Consider the following 17124-nt stretch of genomic DNA (forward strand, 5'->3'; position numbering starts at 1 on the left):
GTAGAGAGTGAGCCCTATCGTGTTTGCTCTGCTCCAAATTTGCATCGTTTCACTGGACTTTCAAGATTGAATACCGTTTGTTATCTTCATATTTCATTTATAAATTAACCCCTACTTCAAATAATCAAATATCGAACAATCTGACAAATTTTGACCTCTTAATCTTAATAATAAACCCAGATAGCAAGCTTACGTTGGGCATACGCAAGCCCAACGGTGAAAATTGCGTTGGCCCCCTGTCAGTTTTATGCGTTGGCCCAACATCATCTTGCTCATCGGCCCTACGTTCAACTAACATATTGGCTCGACGTTGGGCCAACATTCGATGGTTGGCTATCTGGCATTGGCCCAACAATGGCCCAACGTTTAACTTCCTGTTGGCCCAATGTTGGTTCAATGTTTTTTAAAGCTAAGAATGAATGTTGGACCAACGTTGGCCCTACGTTCTATAAACATGTTTGGCAAATGATCGGCGCTTGAATTATTTTAGTTCAACAATATGAATTCCCGTAACCTTTTTATTTCCATAATTACAAGTAAAACACAATTGATTGAATAAATCCTGCATGGTCAATTATCTTGTTCCTCAAACAAATGTTCTATTTTTTTTTTGTCACTCCTATAGAATGAAATCAACAGAGGGAAATAAAGGTAGTTCAATGTTTTCTTAAGTCTATCCCATATAACTTCAGTCACTATATAATATTCCTCTAGAATAAGAGTCCCAGTGTTCAAATTTGTGAAACTTTGGAATGTTCTCCTGCCCATGTTACTTCTGAACCATTCACTCCTTTTTTCCTGTTCATGTTATTGTTTCTTTGTCTGTAAAATCCATGTCTCTCACACTGATAATTGAGATAAATCACTCACTGTCCATTACATTCCAAACATCAATGGTCTTGTAACACAAAGGGTTTTCTCCCCACCAGATGCTATAAATGATATGAAAAATATATCAGTTTAATCCGTTCAAAAATGATGTCACTTACTACTTATAAGTTATAACTTAAAGAGATTACTAGTAAATATACATGCATATTTTGAAAATTGCAATTCTTGAATAACTTGTTCAATTTTACAAATTATGCTCAAGTTAAACTTTCACAGAGATAAAATTCTATCAATCACACCTAAAACGACTATATACTTACATTTCAAGGGCTGAAACAATCCATTTTCTCTGTCTTGCGATTCAAAACGGACACGCACATGTATATGCTTTGTTCAAGTGTTGCAAGTGATAAGATGTGACCACTCCGAGTTTACGAAACAGAGCTTATTAGGATGCCTGTTTCCTAGGAAACCGGCCAGTCACCTGCTGAGCCAGTGGATTTCACCACTGACCTAATTATTTGGAGCTCTAAAATTCAGCACTGTAAGTTCCATGATGCTAAATATAGAATCTACAAAATTATATACTGTGCAGAATAATTAAAAGTTCTACATGTATTTGCAATGGTCTCGGACACAAATTACAAACATTAATCAGTATTAAAAAATCTTATTTTCATAAATTAGGTTCTGGAATAATTTTTCATTTTTATTAACACATACACTGTAAATTATTAATAAATGGGCTATTAAGATAATCCATTGTTCATAATATTTTAACGAAAGATGAGATGTCTCTATTGAAAGAAGCTTAATTGGTTCTAAAAGATACAAATTTAATATGTGTAATTAACAGATCACCAAGATGTATGTTAATGAAAGTTGATTTCTTCCTAATATTCACTCCGTTGAACCAACGCTGGGCCAACGTTGAAAGCCATATCAATACCTCATTATAATCAAAATTTACTACGTTTGGCCAACATTGGACCAACATTACATGCCCAACACACATTTCATGTGTTTCATGTCAACATTACTTGGTTGGCCCTATGTTGGGCCAACATTACATCCCAACACACAGTGGCTTTGTTTTAAGCCAACATCTACTTGGTTGGACCTACGTTGGGCCAACATCAAATGCCCAACATATAATGGTCATGTTTCATGCCAACATTTACTACAATGGACCAACATTGGCCCAACATCGCATACCCAACACCGATGGACCAGCTTTCACGCCAACATATCATCCGTTGGGCCAATGTTGGGCCAACATTTACCGCCCAACGCCAACACTATACCAGCCTACCAACCATCAACCAACGTTGGCCCGATGTAGTCTTGCTATCTGGGAAAGATAACACAAGTGTATGAAGTCAAATATTGCAATATTCTGTTTTTTAAGTATGGTATAATATTTAATCTTTAGTTAATGTATATTTAAGTGTCCAATTGTATTGCATAAAATGTATTTCATATTTTTATTGTTAAAGTCTGTAATTGTGTCACATCGAAAACAAATGGAATTCATGCACTTACCTATTAACTTACTTTCCGTGATGCCTTTGGCGTATAGGGCAGTAACGAGGGTTCTCCATTCTTGTCTATCACTTGCTAGCTTTTGAAGTGTTTCTGAGCTTCTCTCTTTTTCTTTAAGTTCAGCTTCCACTGTCCGCCGCCAAGTGACTTTGATCCTTCCTCTCTTCACTTTTCCTTCTAGTGTCCAGAGGAGAGCTGTCTTTATGATACTGTCCGAGTCCCTTTTAAGTACATGGTCAAGCCAGTTCCAGCGTCTTCTGATAATGATTTTGGCCATGTCCCTTGCACCTGTTGAGAAGGTCTGATCTGAGATGGTATTAGGCAAAAATATTCTTGGGATCCTTCTCAGGGACTTTGTATGGAATGTCGACAGTTTGTTCAGGTCGCACTGTGTCATTCTCCAACACTCTGATTTATACAAAAGGATAGGTATAATGCAGCTTTTGCATAGTTTCAGCTTTGTTCTTGTTGTGCACTGACTTGATCTCCAAACAGTTTGTAGGTTGTTAAATGCTGCTCTTGCCTTGGATAGTCTCTCTTTGATGTCGGTCTCTGCTCCACCGTCTGATGTTACTTTGCTACCCAAGTATGTAAAGGTGTTGGTGCATGGAAAGATGTGATTTTCCACTTTGACGGCTTGTGGGTTGTTTACATTTAGGGTCATGACCTCTGTTTTGTGCATATCTTCAGTCTAATGCTACCTGCATATTTGTGGAGCCTGCTAGTTTCGTCTTGAATGTGCTGGTGGGAGTGGGAGAAAAAGGCTATATCATCATCAAAGTCCAGGTCTCCTAGCGTTTTAAATGTACCACATTTGATGCCTATCAGCATTTGACTCAATGATAGGTTGTATGTTCCGACAAGGTCATTGTATCGACCATAAAACGTGCGAAATGATGACTACAAACGAGACTGTTGATATCCTTGTTTCACCAACTTGTTTGTCAATAGCTTGCCTCGGTTTACAAATGGTTCATACGTACAGCATGCTCTTGTGTATCGAATCAACTGAGAGACATAAACCCCATATGCTGTTGATAAGGGTATATTTCTACATAAGTCTAATGTTTTTGAATGTTTCAATTGTGGCTGTAAGAAGTGGATCTGTTTTAAACAATTCTGCATTAAAGTTGTCATATCCAGGGGCTTTTCCATTTTTTAAAGTTTGTAAGTTTGTATTGCAGAGACAATTTCTGGAATTTGTGGTGGTTCAATGCTTATGTTTAGGTCAGCTGCTGGATCACTGATGTCAGGTTCATGAGTTGGAGGTGGTCTGTACAAGATTTCCTTAAAATGCTCTGTCCACTGTTCCTCCATCTCTTTTTCTGATGACAGCAACTTTCCTTTTTTGACCTTGACAGGTAGATTTGGAGATGGTCTATTCCTGCCACTCAGTGCCTTTGTTAGTTTGTAAAGGTTTCCTTGCTCTCCTGTTTGCTGCCTCTTCTGCTTTTGTTGCTAGGGCATCTATGTGTGTTCTCTTGTCTAGAGCCTTTTTCACTTCCTTCTCTACTTCACTGTATTCCTTTTGATGCCTCTCTTTAAGTCTCAGAGATTTGGCTTCATTCACTTTCTTTTTGGCATCTCTTCTTGAGCCAATCATTATACATGTTCTAGGCATTATCCAGTCTTTACTCCTCTGTTCATGCACATTCAATACAAATTGAAAAAATTGGAATACAAATTGTTTAATGATAAATGTGAAGATAACTGTCAGAGCCTTTTAAAAGTGGATGCTTTTTTGTTCAGTCGCCCACTCTAGAGTCATGGAGTAAAAAGTTTATCTTTAAGTCGCGGTTTCAAATCTACAATCGACAGTGGCAGCTACTTTCTGATTAAGAATTTGTAACCCAGTTAATCCAAGAGGCTAGACGAAAATTGTCATTTTCTCAACTTTTTTTTTTTTGCTGTATCATTAAAAATAATCTCAGAATTGTAATTAAAAAGGTGGATAAAGGTAATACGGTTGTGTAATGGATATACATCACTATATCTCAGAGTGTATGAGACAGCTCGATTCTACATATTATATAGAGGTACAAGGTAATAAAACAGGAAATAGAAGCTCTACATGAGAGCATCCAGTCTAATGTTTTTGAATGTTTCAAACTTTTGCAAGAGACAAAGAAAATTACATATTAAAAGAAAAATATAAAAATTAACACATAATTTTTATTAAATTTAATTATTTCAAAATACATAAAAATAAAACTAAAAATATCTTTATCTATTATCTAAACTGAATCATATTGAATATAAGTAATATATATCAAGTTCTTATATTCCCAATAAATTTAATCAAGATGGACTTTTTCTTCGTAATATTTTACTTGCTTTTCGAAGGTACCTAATCTATACGCATCTGTAAAGTTGGTTTCAATTCCAACGAGGTTTGCATATAATTTTCCTCAGCATTAAAAACCCTGACATAACAGAGTAGAATCTAATATAATAGTTTCAACCCTCTGAGTTCAGCTTTTCTTCAAGTGTTTTGCCATGCATGCAAGGAACCATCTGTAGCAGCAGATAAAATTATATTCTCAGCTGAGTGGCTTAGATGAGTTACAACCCTAACAACTGAAGGGTCGTCACAGCAATTTCTTATATGTCCTTCATGAACAAATACTGGTGATGAAGAATCTCTTGAATACAAGTAAACTTTTCCATCAAATCCTGAAATATTGACAAAGGTGTCGAATGATTTAAAAGTTGACACGTCAATTCAATTATTTTATAAAGAGCATCAGACCTTAGTTATTTTGAAGGATTATAAAAATTTGCTTATATCCCAAAGAAAGTTGAAATTAAGAAGATGCAAAACAACGCTTCTATTCAAAACCTCTTCCTATTAATGACTATGCATTAGACAATATTTGATTTAATAGTGCTTCTGAGACAAACACTCGCATTTGACCTCTAAACCACATTTGTTATAAAAGTGATCTGCCTACTGAATGCAAATGGCAAAGATTGATTACAAAAATTGATAATTTCTATTTTACATTTAAACAAGAGGCCCAAGGTCCTTAACGGTCACCTGAGTATAATACAACAATTTAGAAGTTAAATACACTGACAGATGAAGCTTTGTTGCCCTAAAGCAAGAGAAGTAGGAAGATCAGGATCAACAAAATAATTAATCTAGTATTCAGTATCAACTCATAACTTAAGTTCTAATCTGTCCCCCACTTAATATTATCACCATGCAGACTATTAACAAACTATTAGTGCTTTCTGTACTATTTTTAAACCCATATTAAGACCTCTAGCATTGACCTCTCTTATGGTCTTTGAAGAACTTTTAATAAGATGAGTTATTTTTGTCTCATTTTTATTTATCTATTACTTACAGGTCTGCCTGATTATCAAAACTAAGAAAGTACTTTTTGAATTATACGATAAACATTCTTGCATAATTATCTTATTCTATTAATCTTTCAAATACATTATTTACAGTGATTAATTATCAAAGGTGAATGGAAAAGGGGAATAACTTCTCTCAATAGAATATAAATTAATAGAGCCCCGTCGAGGACCAGAATGCTTAGACAAATTGTCCAGATGTTCAAAAATCTGGTAGAAATACACTTACTTATATCATTTAAACTTTTACTCAGTTTGCTTTCGATATGCCCAGAAGCAGAGAAGAATTTCACAGGTACAATGTATTTTCACTACAGATTCAACAAAGCCTTACCCTAACACCAGAACCCAAGACCAAAGGTCAAGAAATTTACAAATTTGGAAGAGTTACCCTCATCATCATAACTATGGACTTCAAAGAATTAACACTTTTCCACTATATTATCAAAAGCCCCCCCCCCCCTTCCTCGTTATGCCAGAACCCCTGACCCTAGGACCACAAGATTTAAAAATTCTGTTCAAAGCTCCCATCTTCATCATAGCTAAGCAATTTATTTATCAGCTCAACACTAAGGAACAGACAGGATTAGTTAATGATTAATTAATAGAATTCATGCATTTTCACTATATAATCAATAGAGCCCCCCCCCCCCCCTCAAGAACCCCAAAAACTGAGGCCATGTATCTAAAAATTTTGGAAGAGGCATCCTTGCCTATCATAATCATGCACTTAGTTTGTTTAAATAATCTCCAGTAGCAAAGAAGAAGATTTTCATAGAATCAATGCATTTTCACTATATAATCAATAGAGCCCCGCCCTAACACCGGAACCCCTGACCCTGGGGCCATGAAATTCACAATTTTTAAAAAAGGCATCCTTATGCATCATAACCATGCACTTAGTTTGTTTAAATAATCTCCAGTAGCAGAGAAGAAGATTTTCAAAGAATCAATGCATTTTCACTATATAATCAATAGAGCCCCACCCTAACACCAGAACCCCTGACCCTGGGGCCATGAAATTCACAATTTTTGAAAAGGCATCCTTATGCATCATAACTATGCACTTAATTTGTTTAAATAATACCCAGGAGCAGAGAAGAAGATTTTCAAAGAATTAATGCATTTTCACTATATAGTCGATAGAGCCCCACCCTAACACCAGAACCCCTGACCCTGGGGCCATGAAATTCACAATGTGGGAAGAGGCTCTCTTGCTCATCATAACTATGTACTTAGTTACTTAATTTAATACCCAGGAGCAGAGAAGATTTTCAAAGAATTAATGCATTTTCACTAGATAGTTGATAGAGCCCCGCCCTAACACCAGAACCCCTGACCCTGGGGCCATGACATTCACAATTTTGGAAGAGGCACTCTTGCTCATCATAACTATGTACTTAATTACTTTACTTAATACCCAGGGGCAGAGAAGAAGATTTTCAAAGAATTAATGCTTTTTCACTATATAATCTATAGAGCCCCGCCCTAACACCAGAACCCCTGACCCTGGGGCCATGAATTTCACAATTTTGAAAGAAGCACTCTTGCTCATCATAACTATGTACTTAGTTACTTTATTTAATACCCAGGAGCAGAGAAGAAGATTTTCAAAGAATTAATGCATTTTCACTATATAATCAATAGAGCCCCGCCCTTACACCAGAACCCCTGACCCCGGGGCCATGAATTTCACAATTTAGGAAGAGGCACTCTTGCTCATCATAACTATATACTTAGTTACCTTATTTAATACCCAGGAGCAGAGAAGAAGATTTTCAAAGAAATAATGCACTTTCACTATATGATCTATATAGCCCCACCCTGGGGCCAGAACCCCTGACCCTGGGGCCATGAATTTCACAATTTTGAAAGAGGCACTCTTGCTCATCATAACTATATACTTAGTTACTTTATTTAATACCCAGGAGCAGAGAAGAAGATTTTCAAAGAATTAATGCATTTTCACTATATAATCAATAGAGCCCTGCCCTAACACCAGAACCCCTGACCCTGGGGCCATGAATTTCACAATTTTGGAAGAGGCACTCTTGCTCATCATAACTATATACTTAGTTACCTTATTTAATACCCTGGAGCAGAGAAGAAGATTTTCAAAGAAATAATGCACTTTCACTATATGATCTATATAGCCCCACCCTGGGGCCAGAACCCCTGACCCTGGAGCCATGAATTTCACAATTTTGGAAGAGGCACTCTTGCTCATCATAACTATGTACTTAGTTACTTTATTTAATACCCAGGAGCAGAGAAGAAGATTTTCAAAGAATTAATGCATTTTCACTATATAATCAATAGAGCCCCGCCCTTACACCAGAACCCCTGACCCTGGGGCCATGAATTTCACAATTTTGGAAGAGGCACTCTTGCTCATCATAACTATGTACTTAGTTACCTTATTTAATACCCAGGAGCAGAGAAGAAGATTTTCAAAGAAATAATGCACTTTCACTATATGATCTATATAGCCCCACCCTGGGGCCAGAACCCCTGACCCTGGGGCCATGAATTTCACAATTTTGGTAGAGGGCTCAATGCTTATTACAATGATGCCAACAGTTTGACTGCTTGATGTCCAGGAGTAAAGAAGAAGATTTTTAAAGATTGCATTATTTTTGGTGGTTTTAGCCCCACCCCTCAGGCCCCAGGGGGGGCAGGGACCATGAAATTCACAATTTTTGTTCCCCTTCACCCATAGATGCTATATGCCAAATTTGGTTGAAATTGGTTAAGCGGTTTCAGAGAAGAAGCTAAAAATGTTCAAATGTTAACGCACGACGCACGCCGACGGACGAGAACGGATAGCAATAGGTCACCTGAGTGACTCAGGTGACCTAAAAAACCTTGACATCAGCTTTTAAATTTGCTTGCATAAAGATTGTAAAAAAATTAACTAAAACTGTCCAAAATGCACAAATATCCCCCGCTGGGTTTTTCAGAGAAAATGTCAAGTCACTAGTACTAGTATTTGATGGATCTAAGAGGTGTTCACAGGTTTTGTTTAAACATTTAGAGTGAAAATTTACCGGTAATTGCTCATTATATTTTTTTAAATGAATGAAACTAAGATGCAGCCTAATAAAACATCAATAATAATAATAACATTGCTTTTTATTACATTGAAAAATTAAATATCAATTTTTCAAGTATTTCTCTCTTGGAAAGTATGGATGCATTATTTATCCATTTTTTCTACAGTGACTATATGTCAAGATCATGACACACACTCAGGTCATAAGCCATCTTTGTGTGAAGTGGAACTCCAAACATCCCAACATTATTCTCCATAAGAAAGAATGAACTTTTTCTGTCAGTGACCTTGAACTTGCCCAAATGACCTTGAGTCACCCTCAGGTCAATAACAATCTTTGTGTAAAGTATTAGATTCTTATGTTCCTCCATAAGAAAGATATGGATCGGACACGTTTACACACAGAGACAGTTAGACAGATGGACAGACGGACAAGGTGATTCCTATATACCCCAAAACTTTGTTTGTTATGGGTATAATCACAAAAACATTAGATAATGACTCTATAAACAGACATGATACACAGTGATCTCTACTTTCCATTTGCTTGCACTTTTCTTCAGGCAAAAAAAAATAATACTGTATCTTAAACTCTGAATAGTACATACAATCTAACCCTGATGTCTTGAACATTAAAGTTACATGTATCCAAGGATTCTAGATATAGAAGATATACCTCGTGGAACACACAAAATCTTTGATGTATAATTATATATGAAGGTTCCAGATAAAGAAGTTGCATCTGGTGGGACTATCACAAAAACTTTGACAGTTTTTACATCCACTAAGGTTTTAGATCTAGATATGAAGTTGAACCTTGTGGGACTGAAGAAAAACTTTGAGATATCTGATGGTTCTAGATAAAGAAGTTGAATAATATACAGGACTCACTAAAAGTTTGAGATTACCCAGGATTGTAGACATAGAATTTGATTTTGGTGGGACTTTGAGGGACTGACAAAAACTTTTAGATATATCCATGGGTTTCTACAGATGTGGACACTTGAGTAAAAAAAAAATTGATCTGAACCATGTATTCATTTCCACATACAGTGCAGGAAACTAATTTTGTTACAGCATCGATGCTGATTTGAATGCTTCCTTTGCTTACTGATTTGAATGCTTCCTTTGCTTGCTGATTTAATGCTAGTAATCCTTATCCTGATGCTGTTTTATAATTAGGTCAATGCTACCGGAAGTAGCATCATGCTACCGGAAGTAGATAATGAATTTCAGCATTGCCGTTAAAGCAATAAAAGTGTCTTTTACAATTATTTGATCATAATATCTCACTATGTATCAATAATGTGAATACTTTAACCAATATTCTTTCTTTCTTTTTTTAATTTTTTACTGAATTAAAACTCATTGATTTTCTGATGCTAGTAGGATAATGCTGATTTTATTTAGGTCAATGCTGGTTTTATCCTTTGCTTGCTGATGCTGATCCTGGTAATGCTGTTTTTTAAATGCTGATGCTGATGCTAGCTCGATCCTGATGCTACTAATGCTCATGCTAATGCTGGTTTATGTAACAAAATTAGTTCCCTGCACTGTACCTAGCTGATATTAGAGATTTCAGTCTTTCGAATAGTGAACTACAAGTGTGATATTATTAAAATTACAAATACCTGAAATTGAGTACTGCATAGGGTAATCATTCTTCTTCTAGAAAGAGGTACATGTACAAATCATGAATTGCATAATTATATTATTTGTAGAATGTGTTAATCTTAATGGTGGTTTTCTAAACACTCAAAAGTCTGAAATCAGAGCTGCAATAAGACGTACATATGATATATCTTATAACATAAAAAATTTTGAATACATTTCAATTTGATTGCTTTATACATGTACACTGTACTTAGTTTACAAAGAACTATGAATGCTAACTCTTGATTTCCGTATGTTAAACTTATGTAAATTCAATGCTTAAGATTGATAAAATACTTTTTTAAAAATTTGTTATGTCATTTGAAATTGGCAAAAATGTCCATTTATGCTGCTTTTTGTCTGTAAACGTATGCCCCCTCCCCTCCTCCTTGAAACAAAAAAAGCTTTGGTAAGAATTTGTGTAATAACACCCCATAATACTTGTAAAAAGATATTTTAGTTTCAAGGGGGGGAGGGGGGGAGTGGGGTATTTTCCATTTTTATAGTGAAAAACTCGCTTTACCAAAATTAAATTATAGTGTTATCTCTGTTTTTCCAAATAAGTTATGTTTTATGAAAATTTACATAAATATCTATGTAAATATGAGATACAATTCAAATATGTTAACTTTTGAAAAATGACTTGGAAGTAGGTGGCAGAACATTTTTATTATTATCGTTTCGCAGTTCTTACTGAAAGTCTATGAGAGATTATTTGATGTACATTTTAGTAATTGACTGCTTTCAATATCTTACTTGCATTTGTTTTCCCAAAGAAGTCCCAAAAAACTTAACATAAACTTACCTTTAAGCAAATTCTGAGACTCTCTACATTACTAGAAGTTAGGCCAATATTGTTGGAGTTTATCACCTGGTCAGGTTTTCTGGCATCAAGGAAATAAACATGACCATTACATGATATCTGAACTACATCATTTCCACTGAGATCTAGAGTCCACCTGGCAGATTGTACACAATTAGTGTCAAGAACAACTGGAAATTTCTCCCTCCTGTCCCATTTAAGTAACTGTCCATTGATTAAGCAACAATACACAGTATGAGAGTCCATGTTTCTGATGCTTGTGATTTTGTCAGCATTAGAAAATTCTAAAGAATATTAAAATAAACTTTTGAATGCTTTAATCTTTACAATACAACATAGTACTATAAACAAATGCTTGTTACCTTTAATTGGAGATATTTTTATTCAAGCTATCCTGTATACATTGTGGCTTAATCATTGAAAACAATAATTAGTTGATTCATTCCAAACCGGGCCAGGGTACTGAATCAAGATTCAGTGTTATTCTGTCTTTCCTACATAGAACACATTTGATATCCTATCACTGAAGCATTTACAAGTGAAGAGGTAATGGTTTTATGAATACTAATGCACTATTTCTCCTTATTGTTTTTATGATATTTTAATGGTTTTTTTTTTTTTTTTTTTTTTTGGAAAATACATCACGTCTTGTAAAAAGTATGACAAGGGTATCAAATATAGATTCAGACTTAAAGAAGCTTCATAATTTTAACAGAGCCTTCATTCTACATAAATGCTTCAATGATAGGATATCAAATGTGTAAAACTCATTATTACGTAATAAGAGCTCATTGCACATTGCATGTTATAGGAATGGAAAAATGGAAAGATCGGATCAGGATTAGCACTAAGACCCCAACCCCACATACCTTCATCCATACTGGATCTCCCATGTTGCAGCAAAACAAACATTGTTCTCAACTTATCTTTTCTGAGTACAAAGAGAAACTTTTAAAAATCCTTTATAATATAATCAAATAAAAGTTATACCACTAGTGTCTTGCACAACAGATTGGGTCATGATATCTGTGCAACAAAGGTTATCCCCATGAGAACCAAAGGTCACATGATCCTGTTCTTGTACTGCTATCAATGACCATGATCTGTTAATTCAGTGAACAATAAATACATGAAAGTCAGTGATATTTAAGTACAAATCTTTTAAAACTAGCAAACATATACTTGAATTCATAAATATTTATACATACTAGTAGATACCGTTATATGCATGTATACAAAATTTCATCTTTTGAGATGACAAGCAAGGGTACATGTATCACAATAAATATAAATTAGGAATTAGGAATCAAAATTATTTTTTTTTAAAAAAATACAGTTTAAAAATACAAACCCTCTTGGTTTTACATTCTTCAGCTTTCTGTCTATTTTTATCAGATCTGAAATACCAACAACATAAATATACCTTCCAAGATAATTTCCAAAAAAAATCAATTTTTCCCAAAATATTGACAGTTCATATTTATAATATTTTTTTCTGAAACCCTTGGAGCGATCTTATTATATCTTGGACATTAATAATACCAACAATTATTTAAAAAAAACAGCAGAAATCTATTTTTCCATTGCTTTAAATGTGATAAAGAGAGGACAAAAGAGCCACATGTGTGCACTAAGTGGGTGAATCAGGTTTGAAATGAATATTTCATTATAGTCTGAAAACAATGTCAAGCAAAAATTATCTTAAAAGCTACGTACAGTTGAGAACTCATTAATCAAGATGTACATTTTCATCATTGCTGTATAAAATTGATGTTATTTACCCAATTCAACCAGGGAGAATGTTATGATGACCTTTTTTTTTAATTTCTAAAGCCTTTCTTCATTTACCCACCATTATACAGGCAATGACTAAATAATGAGCAAAAATAACATTTAATAGCATTTAATTGGTTTTAGGTGAGCTAATATGCTCTTGGCCCATCATCAATTGCTTAATTTGTATTTCCAAATACAAATCCTTAAACAATGTGTTTTAAATATTTATGTACCTGTATCCCGAGATCCCAACTTCCACACAACCAACTGGCCTTCAACATTGACTGCACTTGTGCATATTAATCTGTCATTAAAAATTACAGCTGGGCTGGGTTCAAGATCGTAGCGGCTAACCTAGCAACTAGGTTGTAGATATCTATCTCTATTGAACGGACAGCTAACCTAGCCGCTAAGTGTTAAATTTCGAATATAAATATATGAGTATAAACTTATTTTTGGAGGAAAAAAAAGTTTATTTCAAGCGAAAATATACATGTAAATAGACATTTAATATGCTAAGATGTATAAAATTATTCCCCATTTAGTTAATATCATATGTGCTGTGAAGTTGTAACTAAGGAGGCCAACTTGGATTTGTTACTTAGCATCAAATATTTATGCTAGCTCTCCCTACATAGCGGCTAGGCTAGCTTTCCGTTCAAGAGCGTAGCTTTATGTAGAGGCTACGTAGCAGCTATGCTATTGAAGGCACCTCTGATATTGCTAATTAGAATCAAAAGTAAAACTTATCCAGAAGAATTACAATGCAACGTTATTCACCATAAATCAGTTATGAAACACTGATCCATATAATTATATTCTTTTCATCCAATAACCTTTAAATTTTAAGAACAATGTTCTTGTAAAATTTGGAAGGGTGTACTTAAATGATAACCTTGTTCCTGGGATGTGCTTGATGTCCCTGATCTCTGTGGAACTGAAACCTCCCGTAAGAACCTGGAAATCTCTGTTCTTTGACAATGCCTAATAATCATTGTGAAAATAAATTTTTTAGTTACAAGCACTTTCATGTAGAAATTAAGAGTTTGTAAATTAACTTGTCTTTCGGCAATATTATCTGAAAAAGAAATTAAAATATTTTTTTATCTTCTTAATCTTTTTTTTTTTTTTTTCGGGGGGGGGGGGGGGGGGGGTTAATTTGGTTTATGTAATTGCATATCTGGAAAACATAGTATACTCCTAATATTTTCTTTGGTTCTAAATGTTGATTTGTCTGCTTAATAACTATATTCAATTTTAAATATAATTAAAAAAATTACCATATCTTCAGTAGTACACAGCTTATCTGGGAGGCTAAGCTCTGTTACTTCATGTTTAGACATTCCTCTTGTTGCAACACAGACACCTGTAATACATGTATATAAAACTGTTATATAACCTTCCAAGTAATTTTATCATGATTTTATGGAAACTGTAAGAGATTGGAAAAACTGTGATGAAGCAAAGTCAGGGGTTGAATCCAGGCCCCAGGAATCCTTTACAGATACCTGCATGAACCTGCATGTTTGTTTAGCCCTGCATGTTTGTTTAGCACGTAATGGATGTTTTTAAACATGTTAAAGGATTTACCATGTTTACTCAACTGATAATGTTCTAAAAAAACAAATATACAATTATGATGAAAATACTGGTACAAGCGTATAGATAATCAGCTGAATGAAAAATTTATCACTTTATTTATTGTCTGATCTGATGTCTTGAGCTGAAGCTGATAAGAGAACTCGTATAATTGATCAGCACAGAGCAAACAGTAAATTAAAACTGTACATTACAAACCGTTTGTGTCAATCCATGCTAAAGCTGTCACTGGGTATTGGAGATCATACATGTGCAAATGTTTGTATCTAAAAGATATAAAATTAACAAACATATAAATATACAGCTACACAGTCTGTTATAGACGGCATTTACTGATTTATCCTTTTATTTAAACAAAATAATCTTGGTCAGCTGTTGCTTCAGAAAATGTGCGGTGTCATAGAATACAGTCGCTGTGTTATGTCATAGCCAAAAATGGACCTTACCTAGTAACCGAATCAAATAGCCAATCGTCATCTTCTGTACTATTAGCAGTCATTCTGTAGTATTTGTTCAAGTAATGTGTAACAAAAGACTGAAATGTTCTTACTTTCATTTTCGAGTGTACACGATCCCGATCGAAATAAAAAATGTTTCTACTTGCATGGGAAGAAATTCAAATATACCTCGAAATTCTGTGGATTTTCTCCGGTGCATTGGCGGATCCAGAGGGGGGGTTCCGGGGTTGGAACCCCCCCTTTATTTTTGCAGAGAGAGAGAGATTTCTGTAATATAGATAATTTAACGTCTAATATTTTGAATAAGATAAGTAGTTCAATCTCTGCCCTTTCTGCTCGCTAGATAAAGTGTCCCGTATTCCATCCTCCACGTACCTCCAGAACCTTGGCCCCGGGCCCTGACTACCCACAAGTAACATGCAAGATTTCACTTTGATATCATTGGAAGATTCCATGCCATTTTTGGACCATCTTCTGAAGTAACTAACTTTAAAAAGTATGAATAAAAAGTCATGAAAGGGAGCATACATAAGAGACTATTATGGTGATATTTTAATCTATGAAGAGAAAGGTGTAAAATGCCTCAGTAGTATGCGGGGGGAGTGGGTTCACTTTTTCTGAGAATAATCTTTTTGCTGTAGTTTTAATATGCAGGTTTTGATTTGGATGCTCCCCCATTTTGTTGCTGGAAGTTCAAAATACGCATTTCAAGCATTTGAAACCAAAAAAGTGCGGAAAAGTAAGAGGACCCCCCCCCCCCCTTACCCCGAAATAGGATGTAAGAATTTGGTTGTTGTTTTTTTTTTAACTTGTCAACTCTGTTCGGAGGTTGACCCTTTTGATAAACAATTGCTACGGCTTTGAAGTGTCTGTGGCGTAATTCTATGCATGAATGTTGGGGGCACCGACCTGGAACCCCCCCCCCTTTCAAAAGTTGCTGGATCCGCCCCTGCGGTGTAGCTTTAGACCGAATTCAATGAAAGCGCAATTAACGCATAATCTTTACATTACCCATGAGAGTGATGTGAGACAAATGATTCAGCAGTGTTGAGGGAAGGGTCCAAACTTTTACAAATTTAAAATTAATATAGGTTTAAAACTCTATTTTCAGAGAACAATCATACTCGCAAGCCAGAGGTCCTGAGTCAACACGTTGTCGTTGGACCCCGGGGTCCAACGGCAACGTGTTGACTCGGGACCCCTGGTTTGCGAGGATGGAGAACCAATATGAGGCCTTTCATTTTTTTTTTTGGGGGGGGGGGGGGGGACTACAATTGTATGAGGCGCTGTTTTGGTATTTACTGCCAAAAAGTGATATCACCTATTCGAATAGGTGATATCACCTATTCGAATAGGTGATATCACCTATTCAATTGGTGATATCACCTATTCAATTGGTGATATCACCTATTCGAATAAGTGATATCACCTATTCAGCTTCTGAATAGGTGATATCACTTTTTGGCAGTAAATACCAAAACGGCGCCTCATACAATTGACCTAAGTTCATTTTGATTGGTCATTACCGATGTGATACCTGAAATATGCATAAATAACTCGCGGTGTCTGAGAGGGACTTGCATACTATGGGTTCTCCTTAGATTCAGAATTATTTTAAGGCTATCATAAAAAAAATCGCTAAATTTCAATATTAATTTAATTAATTATAGATAAAATTGAAATAATTTCCACATGCAAAAAAAGTAGAAGAATACATATATATGTTAGCAAAATAATCGATCATATTAAAGGAAATGAATGCTATACTTATCAATGACATCCGAAGAAAATATTTGTAAAAGTATTTTTTTTTTTAGATCCACCTCTCTAGGATTCTGCCATCAATTGTCTCGACTCATTCTTAGGGAAATATCGGTGATTAGCGTTAATAGCACTTGTATTGCGTTCAGCGGTGTCTTCCAACTTAGCCAACATTTAAAAAAAAATACAGGTAAATCTGTTTTGATTCAGCTCAAAGAAAAATCGGAAGGGATTTCTTGGGATATGGTATATTAGATATTAATATT

General features: G+C 35.1%; 1 protein-coding gene across 1 annotated transcript; it reads right to left on the reverse strand.

The window, feature by feature from the left end:
• Nucleotides 1-4539: 4539 nt before the first annotated feature.
• Nucleotides 4540-15168, reverse strand: LOC133181061 (WD repeat-containing protein 73-like). The gene is made up of 10 exons (XM_061315604.1): nt 15086-15168; nt 14838-14905; nt 14321-14406; nt 13936-14024; nt 13274-13344; nt 12616-12661; nt 12255-12367; nt 11247-11548; nt 10420-10456; nt 4540-5046 (listed from the first exon to the last, which is right to left on the reverse strand). The coding sequence occupies exons 1-10, from the start codon at nt 15136-15138 to the stop codon at nt 4856-4858; spliced, it is 1056 nt and encodes a 351-aa protein (XP_061171588.1). The 5' UTR covers nt 15139-15168; the 3' UTR covers nt 4540-4855.
• Between the last annotated feature and the right edge of the window lie 1956 nt (nt 15169-17124).

The sequence above is a fragment of the Saccostrea echinata genome, unplaced genomic scaffold (genome assembly GCF_033153115.1).
Source record: "Saccostrea echinata isolate AGI-Se365-2 ecotype Australia unplaced genomic scaffold, CSIRO_AGI_Sech_v1 ptg000008l, whole genome shotgun sequence".
Lineage (NCBI taxonomy): Eukaryota > Metazoa > Mollusca > Bivalvia > Ostreida > Ostreidae > Saccostrea > Saccostrea echinata.

Bases quoted from the DNA above. Each gene is read 5' to 3' on its own strand.
- LOC133181061 (XM_061315604.1), bottom strand. From the start codon at position 15,138: ATGACTGCTAATAGTACAGAAGATGACGATTGGCTATTTGATTCGGTT. The intron at 14,906-15,085 runs GTAAGGTCCATT...TATATCTTTTAG, and splicing joins CTATTTGATTCGGTTACTAG to ATACAAACATTTGCACATGT. The intron at 12,368-12,615 runs GTTTGTATTTTT...CTGAATTAACAG, and splicing joins AAGAATGTAAAACCAAGAGG to ATCATGGTCATTGATAGCAG.